Source organism: Seriola aureovittata, chromosome 13 (assembly GCF_021018895.1).
Source record: "Seriola aureovittata isolate HTS-2021-v1 ecotype China chromosome 13, ASM2101889v1, whole genome shotgun sequence".
NCBI lineage: Eukaryota > Metazoa > Chordata > Actinopteri > Carangiformes > Carangidae > Seriola > Seriola aureovittata.
In genome coordinates this window covers 4595382-4617206 of record NC_079376.1, presented here as the reverse complement: position 1 = coordinate 4617206, position 21825 = coordinate 4595382, and the positions used below count along the sequence as shown (strand labels likewise).

Genomic DNA, 21825 nt, shown 5'->3' with positions numbered 1-21825 from the left:
TCATGCCAAGCCACACGTCTTCACCTGCCGCCCAGATGGCACAGCTCCAGACTACCTCATCTTAAATTATGTTGACATGATGCACATATAAAAATATCATTTACAATATCTGGCTCTTATTTTTTTGGAACCATTTCACATTTTCAACCAGTTCTCAATACTGAACACTCAAGAGCAGGGCAAGTAGAAAACAAGATTGAGAGATTCAAAAGAAGAAGAACTGGATTCGAACAGAAAACAAGAGAGAGAACAAAAGAAAAATCAGGAGACAGTGAATTATTGATAAGTAACTGGCCATACTGTTGCCAAAACTATGATTTCTTCTAAATGACAAATCACTGATAAATGAATCACTTCGTTGTGGAGAAAGAAAAGAAGGATCAGGGATTGGTGGTGGGATCGGGGGGGGGGGGGGGGGGGATGCGGAGGGCTAACCTCAGCTTCACAAAGTGGAGAGTGACGACGATCCAGACAGTGGAGACACAAGCCTGCTGGGGTTAACACAGTTAGTCGACCTGCTGTGTGTTTACAGTCACACTGACAGACAGAGGTTAATGGATCTGAGAACACGCCTGAGTCAATCATTTATGGATCCTTTGAGTTCACTCTCATAGTCACAGTCTTGGACAAATACATTAGCAGTGTTTGGGAGAAATGTAATTTAAAATGCATATGTAGGTAAGCCTGAACACAACCAACTGGAAATCCATTGAAACGTATTATTAGCTTTAACTTAACCTAATCTTCCAAAGGTAAAATGCTCTTGATGATTTAAATAAAGGCACTTAGCTGTGTTGTATTACTCACTTTGCGTACATTACTTATTACCTGTAAACTGGTGTTTATTATTTTTATCCATCTATTACTACATGTATTTGTTTGCCTTATTTGTCTGGTTTTGTATGTTCTGAGTTGGTGTTGTTGTTAATATGAATACAGAGGACACATAGCATCTGTTCAATTTTCTTTTAGTGTAGACAAATGCATAAGCCTTTATACTGTTTATTTCCAACTTGTCTTATGTTATTATTATTATTACTATTATTATTATTATTATTATGTTTTTATCTTGCATTATTGTTGGGTATTTTATTCCTTTTTAATAATTCAAACAGTACTTTACCTGCACTGTCATTATTATGACTGTCTCTGTGTTAAATTTGTTACCGGAGGGGGAGCTGGGAAAAATATTTTTAACTGAACTCTATTGATCCCTGAGGGGGGACAGGGACAATGCAGCAGCCCAAAATAACTGTAAAGCAAAGAGTATAAAGTAAGAACAGTATGAGAAAAGAGAAAATATGATGGTGGATGCTTATTATCTTTGTTCAAGTAACTACCCTAGCTCATGATAAAGTGTTTATCACACTGTAGCTGGGGGAACCACTGTTTGTGCTCTTTATATCAAAAGGACGGACTTGACATTTTTGGGAAATACACAGAGAGAAATGAGAAGATCAATACCAACCTTAGGTCTGCACGATAAATATGAAGCTACTGCTACCAGCTGGTTAGCTTAGTTTAGCTCAGTATAAAGACTGGAAACAGTTTGTTTTTGTGTGGATTAAATAACTGATGTATCACATATTAATTAATGGATGTTGTCTTTGGATAGAGCAGGGCTAGCTGTTTCCACCTGCTAAGCTAACTTTCTGATTGCTGTAGCTTCACATTTACCCCACAGACATGACAGTGGTATCGATCTTCTCACCGGATTCTTGGAAAGAAGGATTCTGAAATGTCAAACTATTTGTTTCGTGTCGTTGAACAGGTGGAGTAAATAGTTAAAATGTAGCTTGTGCATTTTGTGCTAGGTTTATATTTATTTTTGAGCTTTTAAGCAAGTTCGACATTTATAATATCAATTTTGATTTTAATTACGTCACAAAAAATATTGTGGTCTGCTAGAAAAACTTTGGCGTAATGCAGAGAAAGTTGAACTCACAGCTGGATGGTCCCTGCCGAGAGTCTTCTCCCTAATGGCCAGAGCATCATTCAGCAGGTTGGCTGCTTCCTTGTATTTGTTCTGATCCCTGCCAGACAGAAGCAAACCAACAGAGTCAGACAGAAATACACGGATACAGATGAACAGAACGACAGACAAGCACAGAATGAGAAGAAACATAAACTATGATGACAATTTCCACTAATAGCCCATTATTTTCAGGTGACATGGTGGAAATAGCTTCGTAGAAGTTCCCACAGTCAGTGTAGCAGTCCGCTGACAACAAGTCCACCCAGTCTCTCTCTGCTTCAGGGTAGCCAAATCAAAAGCCTGAGCTCACTATTCAACGGATAAGATTTGTGGAAGGAATAAACATGGCAACAACCCTGTAAAATACTGGTTCGGCTCCTGTGTGTCATTCTTTTGTTCTTTTCTTCGTGGACTAGGAAATTAACACTCGTCTATTTCTGTTACTGTACTGTAAATCTTTGCTTGCGTCGGGCTGTGTTTGCTATGTTCCATGTCTCACGTAGAAAGGCATCCAGCTCTCCCTTTGGAGGCCAGTCAGACGATGTTTTGAGGGTGCACACCAATGGCTTCAAGGGACATGCCTCAGTGTTGTGAGGGTGACAAAAACACAAAACGCTATTCCCGTTATAACATCTTTCTCTGTGGGAAAAAGTCTGACTTTTGTAGGATCTGAAGCTAGCATTTAAATTGTGCTATGGAAGCCACAAGGTTATTAACATTCCTTTCATTGATATCTACCAAACAATGATACTTCCAAACACTGTCCCAGCATTCACCAAGAAGCTCCTGCTCCATTCTGAAATCCCAGCAAGGCTTGTAAAATAGTCACAGGGGCCAGGGACTTTGAGGATTTACGAGCTAATGAAGGCGCTACCAGTGTGAACTAAGAAACAGAAGCACTTCCAGGAAATTGGATATTAGTCTTAACATTGAACAGTTGTAAATATTTAATATTACAATCATAAAAACTACATACACCTACATACAATGTGGCCTTGATTCTGAGCAAATACATCAGGGCTGTGATATTTCATTAAAACCTTGTTTCATTTGATCTTTTCCAAACTGATATACATCAGAGAAATGGTTTGCACAAAGAGCCCCATCTAATAAATACATTGTTGATAGCTGATGTAGTTTATAGTTACATTATTATACTCTAGGTTGAAAGGTGCAGGTAAAACATTTAATCACAATAATCTACTCTATTGATTTTCTTACTGTGTTTGCCTGTAATATTATATTAACAGGAATATAATCCCATTTATCACTTGACAGGTTAATCTCCTGGACTGCATAACAGAGCACTGAAGGGCAACAACCCAATTTCGAAAACCACTGCAATAGTTCAGGACCAATTAACATACTGGATTTGATTGACTAACCTGTAAACGAGGGCTAGGATGTTGAGCATGGTGGCCACATCTGGGTGGTCGTGTCCAGAGGTCTTCTCCAGGTCCTCCAGGGCCTGTTTGCAGAGAGGCACAGCCACCTCATACCTGCCCTGGGAGGCGTACTGGATCACCAGGTTGTGGAGGGTCCTCAGACGAGCTGGGATCTCATAACCTCCCTGCTGGGCAGCCGCTGCTGCAGCGCTGCCATGAGCCGGCTGGACTGGAGACGCAAAGAGGAAAATGGAGAAGACGGAAAAGATAAATACCACTGTGGCTTTTAAAATTCCAACAGTTTTTGTTACAGTTATGTGCAAAGGTCTACTGTACTAATTACCATTACAATTTCCTACAACTATAATCTGCTTATTTTGTCCAAAAAAACATCAAAACCCAAAGATATTTGACTTTTTCAATCACATAAGAGAAAAGCTCCAAATCCTCACGACTGAGAGTTTGGAAATAATTAATTTGTAGTTTCTCTATTTCAGAAATCTGAAAAATGCAGTGCTTAAGACCTGCCCATAATTTAAAAATATGCAAGCTAAAGAATGACTTATTGTATTGTGTTCGAATATGAGTCAAGTCAAGTCAAGCTTGGTTTCAAATATCGCAGCTTTTCTTCTGAATTTGGATATTTGAATTCATACAAATGGGTCAAAACTGAAACCATAACAAACAAACAATAGCTGGATGTTAACATATGTCCCACAGATAAGATCATTCATTCATAAACAATGTCCTCATTCTGCTGCAGTGCACAGCAAATTCGGCGGTTAGTGTGTGTTACACTTAACGGGGTCAGGAGGACATGACTGGAATGTCTCTCATGACATACCGTACGTCTGTCAGTCTGTCTCTATGTGAGTGTGTGTGTAAGAATGTATGAATGTGCATGTGAGCGAGAGGTCAGGAAACCACCTAACCGAGGTTCTTATTAAAGGCAGGCAGCTCTATATTTACTCTGAAGGAGAGTTAGTGGCGTTTTAAAGTGGGAGCCGCCCACGGCAATAATAAGACTGACCACAGTGAAGAGTTCGGACACTGAGTGATACCGGGTGTTCGGAACCACTTGCACCAAAGCAGCCTGTCACTACTTACTCTCACAGACATGTATCCGGCCACGTCCGACAGCATCTTCAACAACATTTCATAAGTATTTACATCTGACACAAGAGACACGAGGCAATAAGGTTTCTCCTTCTGGTTAATCAGCTGATTATTTTTCTAAAATGTCAGAAAATGATCAAATTAAAACCTTTCCTACAGCGCAAGAAGATTCAGCAACTAAAACCAACAGATATTGTCTATTATTATTATCATCATCATATATGATAATGAAAATCATCTGATCCTTACTAAAATAATAATTATTTAATTATAAATATAGCTGCCTGCTAATCAATTTTCTGTTGAGGAACTATTCAATTAATTGGCTAATCATTTCAGTTGTAGATATGGGATGTCCAGTCAGTAAGTCGTTCATACGCTCGGACTGAAAACCTATTTTCAGCAAATTGTCCTTTTCAAGTTTGCTAAATATCAACTCCATAGCTGAGGTCAGGCCAGCAAACTGTTGAGTGTTTTATATCTACATCTATTTATTCACATTCTCATTTATTATGCTTCTTTCCCCTGATTGGTCCCCGTTCTTTTACAATTTTGCATGTATTTGATTGAAATATCTATTCAGATTTCTTGTATCTGTGAAGCTCTTTCTAACCTTAGTTTCACAAGTGTTACATAAATAAAGTTTTACTTACACAACAACAACATAATATCAATGTCATAATGTTATTCACAATTCATTCCTCAGCTGTCTTAGTTTAAAAACTCTTCTTTAGCCATATCCTCTCTGCTGGACGACAGGACTCTATTGAGGTAAATGAGGTAAACTTAATAAAATATCTATTTATACATATATGTAAGATATATATTTTGGCTTAATGTTTGCATGTTAGTTAAAGAGTCTTTTGAAAACAATAAAGAACTCAATTTTACACATCAGTATCAGTTTAGCAGTCTTGGGGAGTCCTCATTAGACCAAAAAGCCATCCAGATGTGTTTATGGAACTTGATCTGCCAGTCTACTTTAAACCTGCGAGGCTCCAACGTTTATGGAGATGAAACATTAAATCACTGGAATAGGCTTTTTAATGGACCCTTCAGGTCCAACTGAAACTGTAGCCAATTTGTCCAATTCACTTACAGACACAGGACACTAAATCTTTACAAGCTCATTCACTGACTCACTGTGGATAACAACAGAGTTAGCTAAATGACTGAAATGTAAATATTTGTACAGAAAAACTGAATATGAGCCTCAGGCTAATTTAAAGAAAGGAAGGGCTGTCGTCACCATCATCATCCTTCTTACACCATTAGTTTCTTCCTGCTGACAGCAATCTACCCCAAACCCCAAAAGCTTTTCAGGCAGCCTGAATAAGCTTGAGGAGGAAAGACATCTCATCTACTCCAGCGTTCACCCAGTATCCACACACACACACACACACACACACACACACACACACACACACACACACACACACACACACACACACACACACACACACACACACACACACACACACACACACACACACACACACACACACACACAGCTCTGTTTCACACTGAGAGGATTAATGCCAGTGGAAACGGTGATGATGTGTTCCTCCGTTTGCTGTCAGATCCTAAATGCATCCCATCTCTCTCTTTCTGCCCACAGTTTTCTCTCAGTGCTTTTCCTTCCTCACTCATCCCTTCCCCGTCTTCATTAGAGCTGGGGTTGATAGCATTTTATCAGATCTGGATCCAGTATCAAATCCACTTATCAAATCCAAATCCTTTTGAATCATTCATCAAATCTGATTATGTTCAAGTTTCATCATATAAATAACTAAGTGTTGTAAAGAAGTATAACTCAAAGATTTAATTTAGACATTAACATTAAATTAGCCTAACTAATGTTGACAACCTGTATCTCCAACCTGAAACTGAGCTGAGTAGCAAAAGATCTGAAATGTTGATTATTGAATGATATTGATTGTTGTGACAGGCTGAAATAACAGCTGGAACAAACTGAGTTTTACACCTGATTTTTCACAAACTATTTGATCCAAATAATGAAGCTCCTGATTCACAACCATGAGATTAACAAGCTCTAAATATTGATTAGATGCATAAGAAGTTGAACTGGGACTTTCTTGTATTTAACATGCTGCGATCAGCTGATAATTTCTCTGGAGAAGAGACTCCACTCTGTTCACTCTGGTCGTAGAGAGATGCTACAGAGTGATATGTCTTTTCACTCACACACCATCTTTGTCAGAGTCCAGTCAGCAGCTTGGAGAGAGCACATTAACCTATAGACTAAAGTGGAGCTGTTACACAATGAACATTAATTAGCTACAGCTGATATAATCCATCATCTGTGGCGTCAGCACCAGTATTAAATGAGAAGCTGCTAACATTAGCTGTGTGTTTGTAACATCTCAGGAAAGATAAAAAGGTTTGATAAGAGATTCGTTAGCGTCAGAGATTCATTAGCATCCAAGTTTAACGAATCTGGGTTATTTTGCTGCCCAGGAATTGGTTCCAAAATAGAACTGGAGGGCTGAAATGTGTTTATGTGTGAATGGGTGTGGATGTATAATTACTGCATTACTGTATGTGCTCTGTCCTATTTACTTGTACAAGAACATGTTTTTTTTTTGGTTTTTTTTATTATTACATTTGTCTCAGACCTCACTTATAATTACCAAGAGCTCATTCCAAAGTTCTATTAAACTGTAAACAAGTCTCTCTTTCAACTTTAATTTAAAATACTGGTGGAAGTACTAATACAAATACTGGTGATCTGTCATATAAAAGCTTTCCGATTTAGGCAACTAAGGATTAATGCTATGTACATTAATTAAAAATGTATAATTAATTGTTTAAATTGATGTTAAGAACATTGTTTATTTGTAACAAATTCCACACAATTGCTTTTATCTGTTGGTATAAAACCACAGCAAAATAAACAATAAATTTTTTGTTCATCCTCCTCTGTTTGTAATTTCGGGGCTTACTTGATATATACCCTTTATACTGACATTACTATCTCAATAATTCAGACAAATGTCATGTAATTTTATTTCTTTCATTATTATTCAGTATTGACCTCTAAAGTGAAAACCTTTTTATTGAGATTTACGTTGCTAAAAGTCAATCTTCTGGCCCCCCCACAGCGATATGCTATTAAACCCCGTCTCTCGTGTACAGTCATAATTCATTTAGCAGAGGTGCTCAGCACAGAAAAGGCTCCACCACCACCACCACTATGGAAAATGCAAAAAAACAGAATGATGAAGCCAGTTTTCCATTTTAAACATCAAAAAATGTAGCTCTCTTATTATCCCCAAAACAACCTGTTCTCCTTCCTTTGCTCTACAACCTGCACTGCAATCATCATATGGGCCAAAACACAGGAGTCTGGATCACAACCTAGAATTACACCCACGAAACACTGTAGGAAAACAGAATTACCACCGGCCACATTCTCAAGTTTACACAAAGAAGAGAACAGAAAGTGTTTATTGATCTTTCTACCTCTTAAGGATACAGCTGGTGATTTTCTATATTGTTGTTATTTCTAACAAATCTCATGAAAAGATCAAAGTTACTAATGCAATAGTCTGTCTCTCAATACTTATATCTGTCTTTGGCTCTTAGCTATTGGCCCATTGGTTCCTACTGAAGATGTAAAACTTTAAAAACAAGCCAGAAATATATAATTTCCATAAACAACTGGGCACCATAATGTCTAGAAAACATGCAAATAGTGCATTAGTTGGGGACTATTTTCAGCTGCGTATTAATCCACATTTGATGCTCGAGTGAGTTTTTGGGGCAGCAGGATGGTGTGTGTGTGTGTGGGGCCGATTCAAAACAAACTACAATGTGTGTGTTCATGGTAATGATGATGTCAGTGTCATTACAGTGTGGCTCACTGATGTGTTTCTAACAGTTCTTGGACACAATGGGGCTCTACAGCACAGAGGAATGAGATATATCAGGCTGTAGAGACGCACAGCACTTGTAAGAAGGAGACATTTATTGTTATTTTTGGCCTTTTCATGGGTTTTGTTGATTATAAGAAAAATATAGGACAATGGCAGAGTTATTGTTTAAATGCCTATATTGTGTGAACTAGTTAAGGAAATTAAATTTCACATTTCAGTTTACCGATTCAGCTTCCCTTTCAAAAATTCACTATTCTACCAACCACAATGTGAAGTTACACTCTAAATCTATTTGATTGGCCCTCATACTGTCAAGAAAATGAAAAATACCATTTAATAAAATTCCAAAGGCTAAATTAAATTATTAAGTTTATTACTTTCATCCAAAATTGTTCTGAAAGATCAATTTCCAGCTGGTGGTTTAAATTAAACAGTTTAATAAAGAAGAAATTGGACTGGAGTGCACAGAGCTGGAGTCTGGCTCGGACAGAGTATGAACCCGTCTGCTGTCCATTTTGTCAGCAATTTAAACTGGCTGATAAACTGGTGCCAGGAGCCAAATGGGAATCACCTTGGTGCAAAAGGAGTTTAAAAACACTACCAATGCCAAGTTTCAGGACAAACTGCTGGTGTGTATTTCTGGAGGTCAGAGTCAGTTGTCCCAATCCAGCTCAAAGTTACAGAATATTTCCTCAAATTCAGATTTTTCAAACAGCCAATTTAGTGCTGTGGCATTGAATTTATAATTTTATTTGGTTTCACAAAGACAAACAGGTTACTAGGTTACTAGGCTACTAGAATTGTATGCTTTACTTTTTTTCAGATTTTAAGCATTTCATTGATATTCACAGCCAAAAAGGTTCATATCAAACACAGCTGAGGTATTTTTCGACACATTATTTCACCTGACAACAGCCACACAGAAAGAACTTGCTGTGTCCTTTCTCTGTTCTCTGGAACTATATAAAACCAATGTGGTTGGGAGGTTTTTCCTCCATTTGGCCTCCCTCCAGGCTGAACTAGGTCCTGACTAATAGGCCTTCACAGCCAACACAGCTTTACTGTCTGGGCTACTGAGGTACTGGAAGATCACCCCATCAAACACTGAGGGAAGGGGTGGACATGAAGAGTGGGAGCAGAGAAAAATGAGAGTGCGCATGTGAGAGAGAGCAGTAGAGCGAGACAGAGGGTGTAATTACAGCAGATAAAGATTGATAAGGCTTAGGAAAAGTGCAGAAAAGCAATGAATGACAGGAAAAAGTCAGCGCCATACATTATGCGATATATTCAGACCCTGGGGACGTCTACTGACTACGCTTTGGTGTATTACAAGGGTGTTGCTAGTCCAAAGATTGAAGTTTTGTTTCAAAGGAAGGGATCAATTTTACAGCAGTGTCATTTTCAAAATAGCTGTTGCCATCAAAAAAAAAAAACAAAACAACTTGCAAGTCATTGGCAACAGTCTGCAAAGTAACAACACTGTGGAAGCTGCAGCTTTTACACATTATGCACATGTACTTTATGATGCATTTTCAGAAATATTTTTGATGATATTTGCCTTTTTTCTTATTACAGCTATTTGTGTCTACAGGCACAGGTTCAGATTTGTACCCACATCACAAAAGGACCCATACAATTAAATCTACATCCTAAGGCCAGGAATTATATTTCATATCTGGGTCCATGTTTGAAAATGCTTGAGAGTCTCCCAGAGTGGAGGGAAGAAGACGGAGGTAGAACACTTACTGCCTGGGGCTTGGTCATCCTGGTCATCCGGGAAAAGATCGTCCAGAGTCTCTTTACTGGAGTCAGAGTCCTTCTCCTCCTGATTGGGGAGGGTGTGAGGGACAGAGTGAAAGAGAGGAGGAGGGCAAAGACAGAGGGGAAGGAGGGGGGACAAAAAGCAAAAGGAGGGGAGATTATAAATGAAGTGACTCAATGTTTTCTAAATCCACAAAGGAACATTTCCGACTTATCTGCTGATGCAGTCATTCTGTACCCTGGGTCCAGTCCAGCATATTTCAAAGCACTTACATTGATAGCTTTCACTGGTCTGTGCTGCTGATAAGGTGTTTAGGAAAGTGAGTTAAAATAAACCCAAAAATTACAGGAATCAGTGGGAGAGAAGGTGCAGCAGGGAATAAGAGTCTTTCACAGGAATGGGAGCTCCTTCACAAAACAATGCTGAGCTCATTCACATACTTTACACAAATAATCAAACTGAAAAAGAGATGCTCTCAGTGACTGATGAAGCCCAGCTGCAGTCACAACAATGAATTAACTACTAAACCGCTCAATTAAGCACTTTCCTTCAAGAGCTGCTGTCCTTCCTTGTATGAAACTGTGTCCCTCAGTTGTCTAGCAATATGTGTACTTTGATGAAATTCTTAAGATTTTCTATTATCCTGATTATTGTGTGGCCTTTGCAGAGATATGCGCTCTCTGAGAACTTTCTAGTTTGCAAATGTGACTCAAGAGTGAGAACTACAACTCCAAACAGAAAATAAACCAACTGATTCTCCCTTATTGTAGCAACGCTTATGAGCAGTTTCAACCAAATCTTGCATACTTTACACACTGAGACATGGCCATTGCTCTTTCCCCAAATTTAACGTCTATATGTGAATCCTTTTTATGTAACATGGATTGCTATGACAGTAAATATGTTATTCAGTGGTGCACTGTGACTGAATGTCTATCTGTCTCACAAGTGACTCTCAGTGCTGTTACGGATCTATAGTATCCCTACTCTACACTGGAGTTTCATTGTTTTGAAATCCTGCTTCAGCTATCAATAAGATGTTTGGTCAAACATATGAAACATGAGGAAATGAAAACACATCCTGAAGAAGAAGCTGAGGACTCACAGATGGAGACAGGTCCTCGTCGTACTTCTTCAGCTGGTTCATGAACTCCAGGTGCTTCTTCTCCTCCTCCAGCTGGGCCACGCTCTGCTCGCTCTTCTGCAGCTTCTGCTGCGTCCCGGCCAGCTCGTCCCTCAGCCACTGGTTCTCCTGGCAGAGCCGGCGTACCTGAGCTCGGAGCTTTTGTTTCTCCGACTCCACCGAGCTCAGATGGCTCGACAGCGCCATCATCACCTGGGCGAGGACGAGGGGGTTTCTTTAAACACTAGAGTTCCTTCATAGCTCAAGAATACAAACCATATCACATAGTTTGGATGTTCAAGTAGAATAAGAATAAATTCAGTTAATGACTTAATACAAAATATAAATACTAATAAAGGCTGTAATTGTACACATGCTTCTTTGGGTTTAGGAAGACTTCATAGCAATATTTATTTTCTAAATATCATTATTCAGGATATTTGATGTTTTAAGGACAACAGACTGACTGTTCTTTGAATAAATGGACCAAAGTACAAGATATAGTGGCAGCATCATGTATATAAAGTAGGGTAGTAAAACTGGGATAATAGTACACTACCCACCCAAACTAAATGTGTGCCCACTAATGTTACTGTGAGGCTCCATGGGTGGGAGCATCCACCTAATAGCATATGGTCTAAGGTGAAAGGCTGGGAGGGGTGTAATTAGACACAGAGTTTGAGGCACAGAGACATTAGGGGTGTTAGAGCAGGAAAACGATGTTGAAAATATGAATCACACTGTAATTCACCACAACTGAAGCAAAAATCTGGAGGTAGATGTTAACGTCTGCATGGGGGACTTGCAGTGTATTGTATATTTATTGGACAAAGCCTTCTGGGAAAGGGGGATGAGAGGCTAAGGCACCAACAATGAGTCATCACTGACTCACAGGCCGGTGTTTGCCAACTCTCTGCAAATATGCATTTTTTAAATGTATTTTTGAACTGTAGAAGACGTACTTTTTTCTGTTCTTTTTCAGGAGGCTTTTGGAAATACTTGTGTTTACAAATACCCACCTCCAGGACAGGAACTGAGTGTTTGGAAGATAATAAAGCTACAATGATTAGTCAATCAACAGAACATTTTTCATTCAAAACTACCGAAGCGATGCCAAATATTCTCTGATTCCCCTCTCAGGCGAGATGATTTTCTGCTTTCACTGTCACATAGCATTGGAAACTAAATGTTTTTGTATTTTTGCTCTGTGAAGTTGTGATGTGAATTTTCGTCACATACCTGTGCCTCGCTCAGCCCGAGTTCCAGCATCTCCAGGGACTTGCGGATCATGTGGGACTTCTCCTCCACCAGGACGCCCTCCTCATCCTGCTTCAGGCAGCGCAGCGTGCCCAGCAGGCCCTCCAGGATGGAGTGGTGCTCCTGCTTCAGGGCCTCCAGCCCCTGGATCACCTGCTTGGTCCGGGAGATGATCTCATCCTGGGACAGCTTCTCCCCAGGGTCCTCCTCCTCCTTCACGCACACCATGGTGGACATGTCCTCACGCATTCTGCAGATTTTACAACAGAGAAAGAAAAAGTTGAACATCATAACGATGTATTCATCCATTTTAACAGTGGCTTATGAAGATCAGACGATTCCAACCAAGAAAATTGAATGCCAAAGCATTGTATAAATTTACATAACACAGTAAAAAGGCTGTATAAAATGAATCTGACTTGAATGTCCTCAGAGAACAAACATGAGGCTGTAATGAATGCAAGAGAGCAAACAATTTTCTAAATATAGACAAAAACAAGGAAACTAAAAGCAGCTTATTGTCATCTAAAGACTCTGAACTTATGAGGACACTAGCATCCACTTGTCTCATGACTTCTATGGTTGTTTAGTCCTGACAGAAAAATAAATTACATTTAACGCAAGAAAGGTTTAACATGGCTGTGGTCGTATATGACCAAAAACCTGTTAAGATTTTCATTGGTTGCACCGGTGAGTCCGACATTTATCTTTGTGTGTGAGCATGTGTGTGTGAAGCCCCTACTCTGCCTCTGATTGGCTCTGATGTTCTTCTTCGCTGAAGAAAGTGGGAAAGAATAAGGTATATGTGTGATACCGCACCCTGTAGATTCAGATGTTTCATTAAAAGTTGCAATCTTCTGACCTTTTCTTGCTTCATGGCCAGTTAACAGGCCTGACAGTGATTCATCTCCCTTTACAATTCATACTCAGCTGACAGAGAGAAAAAACATTGGCTGAACCGAAAGGTTAGCCCATATGTTTGTGACTGGATGGTTCTTGGTTCAGGAGTCCGGGTGGTTCGGGTTGAAGGAATAAAAATGAAATGTTTTTGGTTCCCTCTAAACCTCAAGGTGCCTTTGAGCGAGGCACTGACTGAACAACCTGCTCTGTGGGAAAAGCTGAGTACAGAGTGTGAGCAGCAGCAGGGTGCTGCAGCAGAAGAGGCTGGATAAACACAGGTTAAGTGTAGTGTAGTATTTGTGAAATGCTGTTTGAGGTGCTCTAAAAAAAACCGAAGGAGTCATCACTTAAGCTTTAAGAAAAACAGGGACTTTGGTTCAGCTGTGATGAAAAGTATAAACCAAACCACAGACGTTAAACCTGCCGCCTGCTGACAGTTCAAATCCAGATCTGAGGCTTGTGGGCTCTGTGTGGTTTACAGATAACAGATAACAGATATGAAGTGAAGATTGTCAGACAGGAAAAACATTGCGAGGAACTGGTAGAAAACAACACACAAACATTTTAGATTACATAATGAGTGACTGAAACTACTCTAAATTACTGCTGTACTTTATATTTGCTTTATTAATTGTTGAGCTGCGATGATTAGTCGATTAATTGATAAGTCTATTGACAGAAAATTAACCAGCAGTTATTTTGATAATTGAATAATAGTTTTAGTCATTTTATAAGCAAAAATGACGAATATTTGCTGTTTCTAGCTTTTCAAATATGAGGATTTGATGCTTTTCTGTGTCAAACAATATAGTACATTTCTTTATATTTTCTGGCATTTTATAATCATTAGTTGCAGCTCTAATTGCTTGGTAACCAAGAGAGTTGCATCTTTAATATGAATTCAAGCCAGGATTTATTAGCTCTACCTGTATGATTTTAACTAAAATATGACCCAAATTTAGAAAAAGCAGGTAAAATATACAGTTTCATTCTGATACCATTTTGCGCTCTTGGGAATTTGAATATTAATCCTCCACTGCAGTAACCAACTCTAAACATTCATATTCATGATTACAATATCTCCCATAATCATCAGCTTCTTAGTGCTGCCATAATGCAGTCATAGCACATAATCAGATCTTGAATCAGCCTTGGTGATTAAGGAAGTACATTATTAGTTGTAAAAGATAAACTGGTGATATTATTATGGTACATATTAGCAAAAGACTATAAGTTAATATTTGTTCTTTTGATATTGTCCCTCAACACACTCCCCGTGCACTCCTTCCCACTTCATCCTGACTTTCTTTGCTTTGTATTCATTACACACATACATGCACACACACACACACACACACACTTAAGAGGATTATGACTGAGCACTTTGCCTCAGCACTTGTAGCGAGCTGCCTAATAAATCTCTGCAAGCACACCAAACTGAAACTGAAGACATTCTCTCAACTGAATAATTACAGAATCTCTGACTGAAGTTAAGTTCTACTGCATGTCTGTGAAAAATACAGAAATGAAACTCTGGGTGTGACTGTCCTGATATTAGTCTTATACTTGATGTTGCAATGCCCACCTCAGTATAGAAAGCTGCTGTTGTACCAGGTGAAGACAGCAGACGTCTCCTGAACTGCCTCAGATTTCACATTTCGGTTGAAAAGTAGAAGAAAAAACAATAAGCTGAAGATCGCCCTGAGCAGACGAGGCAGACGGAGGAAGGGCTACAGCCCTGATCACTCCATGTGACTCAGCAACCGGCCTGCAGCCTATCAGCTGACAGCAGAGCAGGAAGCTGACACTGTGCGCAGGAGGAGATGGGAAACAGCAGTTCCAGGTGAGCAGCACTGTGCAGCACCAGGGGGATTTTCACTGAGATGAATTTGAAACAACTTCATTTGCAGAAAAGGGTTTCCAAATGTATTATTTGCAAACAGCCATGAGGCTGATAAAGCAAAGGTTTTCATGATTGTTTGTGTTTATGCTCTATTTGCTCCTCTAATTTTATTTCAGGTCCAAATGACACTGTAATGATGCAATTATTTTCTTATAAATGCCTACAAATAAAGACAATGAGGTGAAACTAATGATTATTTTAATTATGGATGGTCAAGAAAAGATTACTCCTCACAACCTGACTTTTAAAGAGAAGAAAGAGGAACAAAAATACAGTCTGTGCTTGCACTTGCAGCACATTGTATCATATGAGTCATTTTGATATTGCACTTATAAATACTGTTTTTACACTTCAGTGACTCTACACAAATGAGATAAATCCTGTTGATTTATTATCACTGGTATTTATGTCACCTTACCACAAACCGAAAAATTATTTTTATCATTCACCTCATCCGGTTAAAAGTTTTAAGACTGCTGCACCTGTAACTATGGCTGCCTCTAACAATTACTTTTTTTAAATTCTTATTATTGATTAACCTTCAGCAATCAACATCCATTCAGCAGCCAATCAATCCAAAGTGAGTAGTTTATGCCCCAACAACACAGAGCAAGTTCAATTTCTAACCACTGGAAACATCCCAAATTGCAAAGAACAAGACAGACAACAACTATCACTGCAGGCAGCGCAACATGGAAGTGAAAGTGACAGCACGAGCCTTTCTTCCGGTTCTGATCCTACAGTCTTTTATTTCGGGCATCAGATGAGTCTCAGAGCACAAAGCAGCACAAAGGGAAAGGCAGAGAAAACTATTTCTGATGTTAACTTTTGAAATGTAAATAGGCTTGAAGCTGAGCACCCAAGGGACGCTTCAGCTCCTCCTATAAACAGGTTGAGGCTGTGATACAGTAGGAGGTGATCGGGAGGCTGTGGTGGTGGGTAAGGTATGGATGGGGGGGGGGGGGGGGGGGGGGGGGGGTGTGGTTGGGACAAATGAAACAGAGGAACAGTGAGTGCTTGCTCTGGGCTTTATGCATGAGAATGGAGCCTAATGCAGTAGAATGAGCAGCCCTGCGAAGAACAATCTTAGTCAGCGATGTGTGGGCTGATGGTTATTAGATGATGAGAGCTGTGAGCCCTAATCACATATAAAGGGAGTGAGACTCTGTCGGACGCTTTGGGCATCGGCAGGTTAAATTTACTGGATGATTTTTAATCTAAAATCATCTGCAACATCTTCATACAGATATATTTGTTTGGCCATTCATGACTCAAACGACGTAACACTTGTTCTACCTGTATTGACAACGAAAACACTGCACTTGCTGTTCAAAACCTCAGCTTCTCACAAAGAGATGCCAGTTTGTCTGGTATAAATAGCTCAAAGAACCGGGTAGGGTGGTTAACAACCCCAGCTAATACATCTACAATGGCTGAAAACAAAGAAGAGTACAACACACCACACCACAGGACTTTACCACCCAGTTTTTGGAAAAAGTACAGCACAGAAAACAATAGCTATGAGCCCTGAGTGTGAAACACAGACACAAGTATAAACCAACCAAAAAAACTAAAACACAATACCCTTCAAACTGACACTTCAAACACTATTGTATTTATTATGTTGTGTTACATGAATTGCTAGGATATGTCTTTTTATTTTAATTTTAGGTTGCTTTTTTAACAACTGGCAAGGGACAGCAGATGAATTAGCCTTTTATGCTAACAGTGTTTACAGTTTATTTTTCAGCTGATCGATAAAATAAAAATAAATAAACCTGCGAGAATTGATTTTCCACTTGGAAGAAAGCAGATACAAGCTGTAAACACTGACTTATTATCAAAATTCACTATCCTATTAGCTCTGTTGTCTTTTTCCCTGCTAAATTCTCCAGCTAGTCTCTAACTCTGCCTGTCTGCTGTTTGCTGCTGTGCATGTCGTGTGAAATGGATTCATCAGAGCTTTTTCACTGAAAACAGCTGCAGGTCTGGAAAAATAAAAACAATGAGCTGAAAGATGCTATAACGCTCCGTAAAGATAAAGATAGCTGGAGAGCCTGTGGGCTCATCACCACGGGCAACCCCTTTCACATACAACTAGTCATGTGATCCATCGTTAATGATAAAAACATTGATTATAGCCGCTTTTGAAAGGATCATGATAGTCTGCTGTGCTGTTCGATCTTGTGCTGTTCCTCTTGCACCTTATGTCATCTTCCACATGCTGCAATCTTCCCTGCTAAACATCAGTCTTACTAAACTATCCAGCCATTATGAATGTATCATGTGACAATATTAACTGTTAGCTTCAGAGACCGAGAAAGGGGTTAACAAATCAGGCAGTCACGAGACGCGACACTGCCAGGCTGAAACACAGGAAATGATGAGTGTGATAGGTATTAATAAAGAACACATTTGGTCTTTGGACCTGAAGGCAACAGAGCAGTGAGGAACATAACTGCCGAATTTAGTATGAATTTATTTGCTGCAGCCTGCTGTGTTAAACTGTGTCATCTCCTTAAAATGAGTCGCAGGCTTAGTTCTGGTAAGCTCTCACATGACAAGAGCACCAATAATTCTTTTTACTTCCATGAGCGAGCCCTGGGCAAGAGATTAAATTTATCAATTGAGTCAGTGAAGTTGTTGAAGATGCTCTGATCTACAGAGACAGCAGTGGCCACAGCTCCTTACTGCAGCAGGGAGTTAGGAGCAACCCTCCAGACCAAGATACAGAGAGAATATACTAGATTTATTTCTTATATACACACACTGACTTTGATATACAACTTGCTTCAGACTCTCCATAGATTAGGTCTGCATCACCAGAACAAAGTTCAACAAATTTTAAAATAGTAGACTGCACGAGTTCCTGCTGATGTCCTCACTAGGGTATCTAGTGTTTCTGTGTCTCTCTACCAGATATTTCTCATAGCTGATAGCATCATTTCACACTATTCAGCTTAAGCCCGAGCCAAATATGAAAACTGGTTATCTGATTGGCATTTGACAGAGTCGTTTCACCGTGGGGCCATGATGTCTGACTATTTGCTTAAGATAAATTCTGAAAATCTGCTAAGAATTTAGCACAGTTTCCACAAACTGGAGCAACAACAGTCGCCTGAAGGTGATCCAAACACAGAAATCTTAATGATTACTTATATCTTTAATACTTCAAATGTTGCCAATTTTAACTTTATTTAATTTCCAAGGTTATTGGGCAGAAGCTCAGCAACAGTTGGCAGTAACGCAGAGATGAAAGCTGAAAATGATCTACAGCATATTATATGTTCTATGATGAGCAGACTCTACTGTTTATGCAAGTCTTGTGCTAAATGTAAAGTTCTTGTGCCTGCATCATGTATGTCTTCACTAATTCTGTTACAATTTACACTCAGGTACCCCTAGTTAAAACTAGCCCTGCAATAACCTTCATTGAGGTTATAATGTTTTAATTAAAACTATTTATAGAGGTGCTGATTTAACTGTATAATCATTTTGGAGGATGTAGGTTATGGCGGTGTTGAACTGTATAGCATTATACTGAGAGGTTTGCTAATCTTTAACCTACTCTCCTACAAACACCTGATATATAATACAAGTCAATTAAACAATGCAAAAAGTTGCAACTAATGACTATTTTGACAATTATTTTCTCGATTATTAGTCAGTAAAATGTGAAAATGTGAAACATGCCCTTCACGATTTCCTAGAGCTCATGATGATGACATCTTAAATTTGCTTGCTTTGTCTCAGCAACCATCCAAAACCCAAAGCTAATAAGTTCATAAAAACACAGCCCAGATAAAAGCAGAAAATTATCACATTTGCAGAAGCTGAAACCAGAAAATGTTTGGATTTTTTGCTTTGCTTTTTGCTTAAATTATTATAGTTGTCAACTCATTTTCCAAAAATCAGTTCATTGACTAATTGTTTCAGCTCAACAGCATCACAAACTACAGCCTCCAGAATGACCATAAAGATTTATCATCACCTAATTAAGCATTAAATTTATCATGCAAGCAGATCTACAGAGACAGCAGTAACACAGCCCCCCACAAACAAATCATATCTTGTTTTTTGTCCCACCAACAGTTGACATTATAGAAGACATTACCTTGTGCCCAGATAACTTGTTTTTTTTATTTTATTTTTACATTCATACATCTAAAGTATCTGGCAGACTAATCAATAACAGAAGTATCTGACAGTTGCATTAGGTTTAGGTGATCCTCGAGCCGACCTGCAGCATTACAACAAAATCTGCTGCTAAAACACATAATTACCAACTGTGTAAGGTCGACACACAAAACCTTTGGGATCTCTGAGCCAACAACAAGTTGTCCCGGGGGAGCAGAGGGGTGTTAGCCTGGGGGAGGAGCCCTGCAGGTTGTCAGGAGAACTACCTTGGGTGGATTAAACATTAAATACTGCAGGGCAGGGCAAACAAAACTCTCAGGAATACTTGTGTGTATTCCTCAGATTTCATGCAGTGCAGACTCAACAGATTGTGTATTTGCACGCGTCCTAAATCTCGAAAATATTCATAGACGACTCTCAGTCTTTTTTTGGTTTTCCCAGCTGTGAGACCCACACTGGGATCCACTGTCCCTCTGAAGCTGTCTCCTCAACACTGGCAGCTTTCACAGCCCTCACCCCGCCGTGAATATCAATGAAAGGACGTCTAACAGAGCTAAATAACCATCACATGACAAATTCAACATCAAGACTTTAGGGTGCTGCAGTGCACAAACAAGTGCATCTTTCCACCGGGTTGACAGGCATGTTCTAGCCGTGTCCACACCACTGTAGTTCCTGCTGCTTCTACCTGGCTATCTCGCTTTACAAACGGATTAACCTGAAGAACCAGTTGGCCGATACTTTCCTGTCACACAGCACGGTGCTAACTCAGCGTTAGCATTCCAGTGACAGTTGATGCGCTTTTGGCGTCTAATTCCCGCAATTAAAGTAAACACCAACCATATAAGAAAGGGGGGTGGGGTGGGGTGGGGGGTGATTATTTACAACATGGGTGCCCTAATCATATAATAATTCAAATGCTTGTGGTGTGACAGAATGACACATTAATAAATGTTTTACACAAAATAAACATTTGTGAAAGTGGTTAATTAGCTAATGAGACCATTCCAAGAAATACACGGAGCCATTCTTACCGTTCTCTAGGACATCCGTTGCCACTGTAGCTAGACTGTAACGCTGCTTTTCCTTGTCTCTTTCCCTTTTAAATCACACCTTTCTTCAGATGGACGTGTTGTTCCTTTCGCCGACAATGTCTGCCAGTAGGTGTAACAAAAAAAAAACTACTAAGTTATCAGACAGAATTTCCAATCCGCCTGGGGTATGTTTCGCCGACTGGGCTTCACTGCATCAACCGCCGTTAATGATGACCAGCTAGCTACATAGCTAGCCACCTATCTGTCAAACACAGGCTTTAGTCTGAGCCATTCAAGAGAAGCCTGGCCCCCTGTGGCTCCATGGCAGGAACAGCTCCGTGAAACTAACCCGACAGCCGCTTCATGGGGGTAAATAAACAGCCGACTAGTCGCCCATGAGGATGACAGCCTGCTGGTCCACTGGCTGGATGACTGACTGACTGACTGACTGCGCGGTGCGTGAAAATGGCGTTACCCGGTGCCCCTCTCTCCCCTCCTCCCCCGACTCTTCCTCGGTAATGATGTCACCCCTGCCCGGATTAAAGGGGAAGCTGTGGTGTGAGCATAGAGAGTGTGAGTTGAGCAGCCAGATTTATTTATTTATCTAATGCAATGCAATGCTTGAACTGCAAAAACAAGTAGTTGAAATGCATTATGTATTTCTGGGGCTACAATGAGATAAGACAGCATTTGTAAAAGATTTATAAGGTGTAATCGATGGCTATATTAATGGCTAATATATCATTTATTTATGCGTTAACCACTAATAAGAACAATTTATGGACTGCCAGACTGTGGAAAATCCTCCACCAGCATGTATTGTCTATTTTGCTATTGTTATTCATAGGGAGACCTCTCCAATGGACTATGGAAGAGGGCTAAAAAATCTATTTATAAACATTTGTAGTGTTGTAGAACCTTTTATTAATGATTTATTAACATTTATATTCATATTTATATTCTTTCATTGATCAGGGAAAACTCCAGTGAACTGTTTGACCACTTATCTTCTGTCCTGGGCTGCATCTTCTTGAGGGGATCCACATAGATAACAACAAAGATCCTCGTATCCTTATATACACTGTTCCACTAGAGCTGAAGTTCGTGGTAATAAACTAACACTTGAACTCTCAAGTTCTTAACTTTCATCAAGTTAAGAACTTGATGAAAGCTTGATGAAACTGAAAATATTTAATTGCTTTAGTCACCATATTGCATCAACAATTGGGCCACAATCAAACTTTTAGAAATCTGTCGCACAAAGACAAAACAACCAATTTCACCACTGTTAATGCAGCAACAACAAATGGCTTCGCTTAACTGCCCCACCTTTAAAG

At 39.5% G+C, this 21825-nt stretch overlaps 1 protein-coding gene across 8 annotated transcripts in view; it reads right to left on the bottom strand.

The window, feature by feature from the left end:
* klc1a (kinesin light chain 1a) overlaps nt 1–20983 on the bottom strand; it is a 51517-nt gene extending 30534 nt beyond the window's left edge. For 4 of the 8 annotated variants that reach the window (XM_056394449.1, XM_056394447.1, XM_056394451.1 and 1 more), the window contains exons 1-6: nt 20489–20982; nt 12497–12764; nt 11240–11470; nt 10119–10197; nt 3361–3589; nt 1946–2033 (exon numbers count right to left, since the gene is read on the bottom strand). In XM_056394449.1, coding sequence (XP_056250424.1) covers nt 1946–2033; nt 3361–3589; nt 10119–10197; nt 11240–11470; nt 12497–12763 — 894 coding nt within the window. In that variant the 5' untranslated portion in view covers nt 12764; nt 20489–20982. Of the gene's footprint in view, nt 1–1945; nt 2034–3360; nt 3590–10118; nt 10198–11239; nt 11471–12496; nt 12765–20488 lie in introns of all 8 variants that reach the window. The other 4 variants (XR_008829439.1, XM_056394445.1, XM_056394448.1 and 1 more) reach the window with 2 other exon arrangements.
* Nucleotides 20984–21825: the final 842 nt, after the last annotated feature.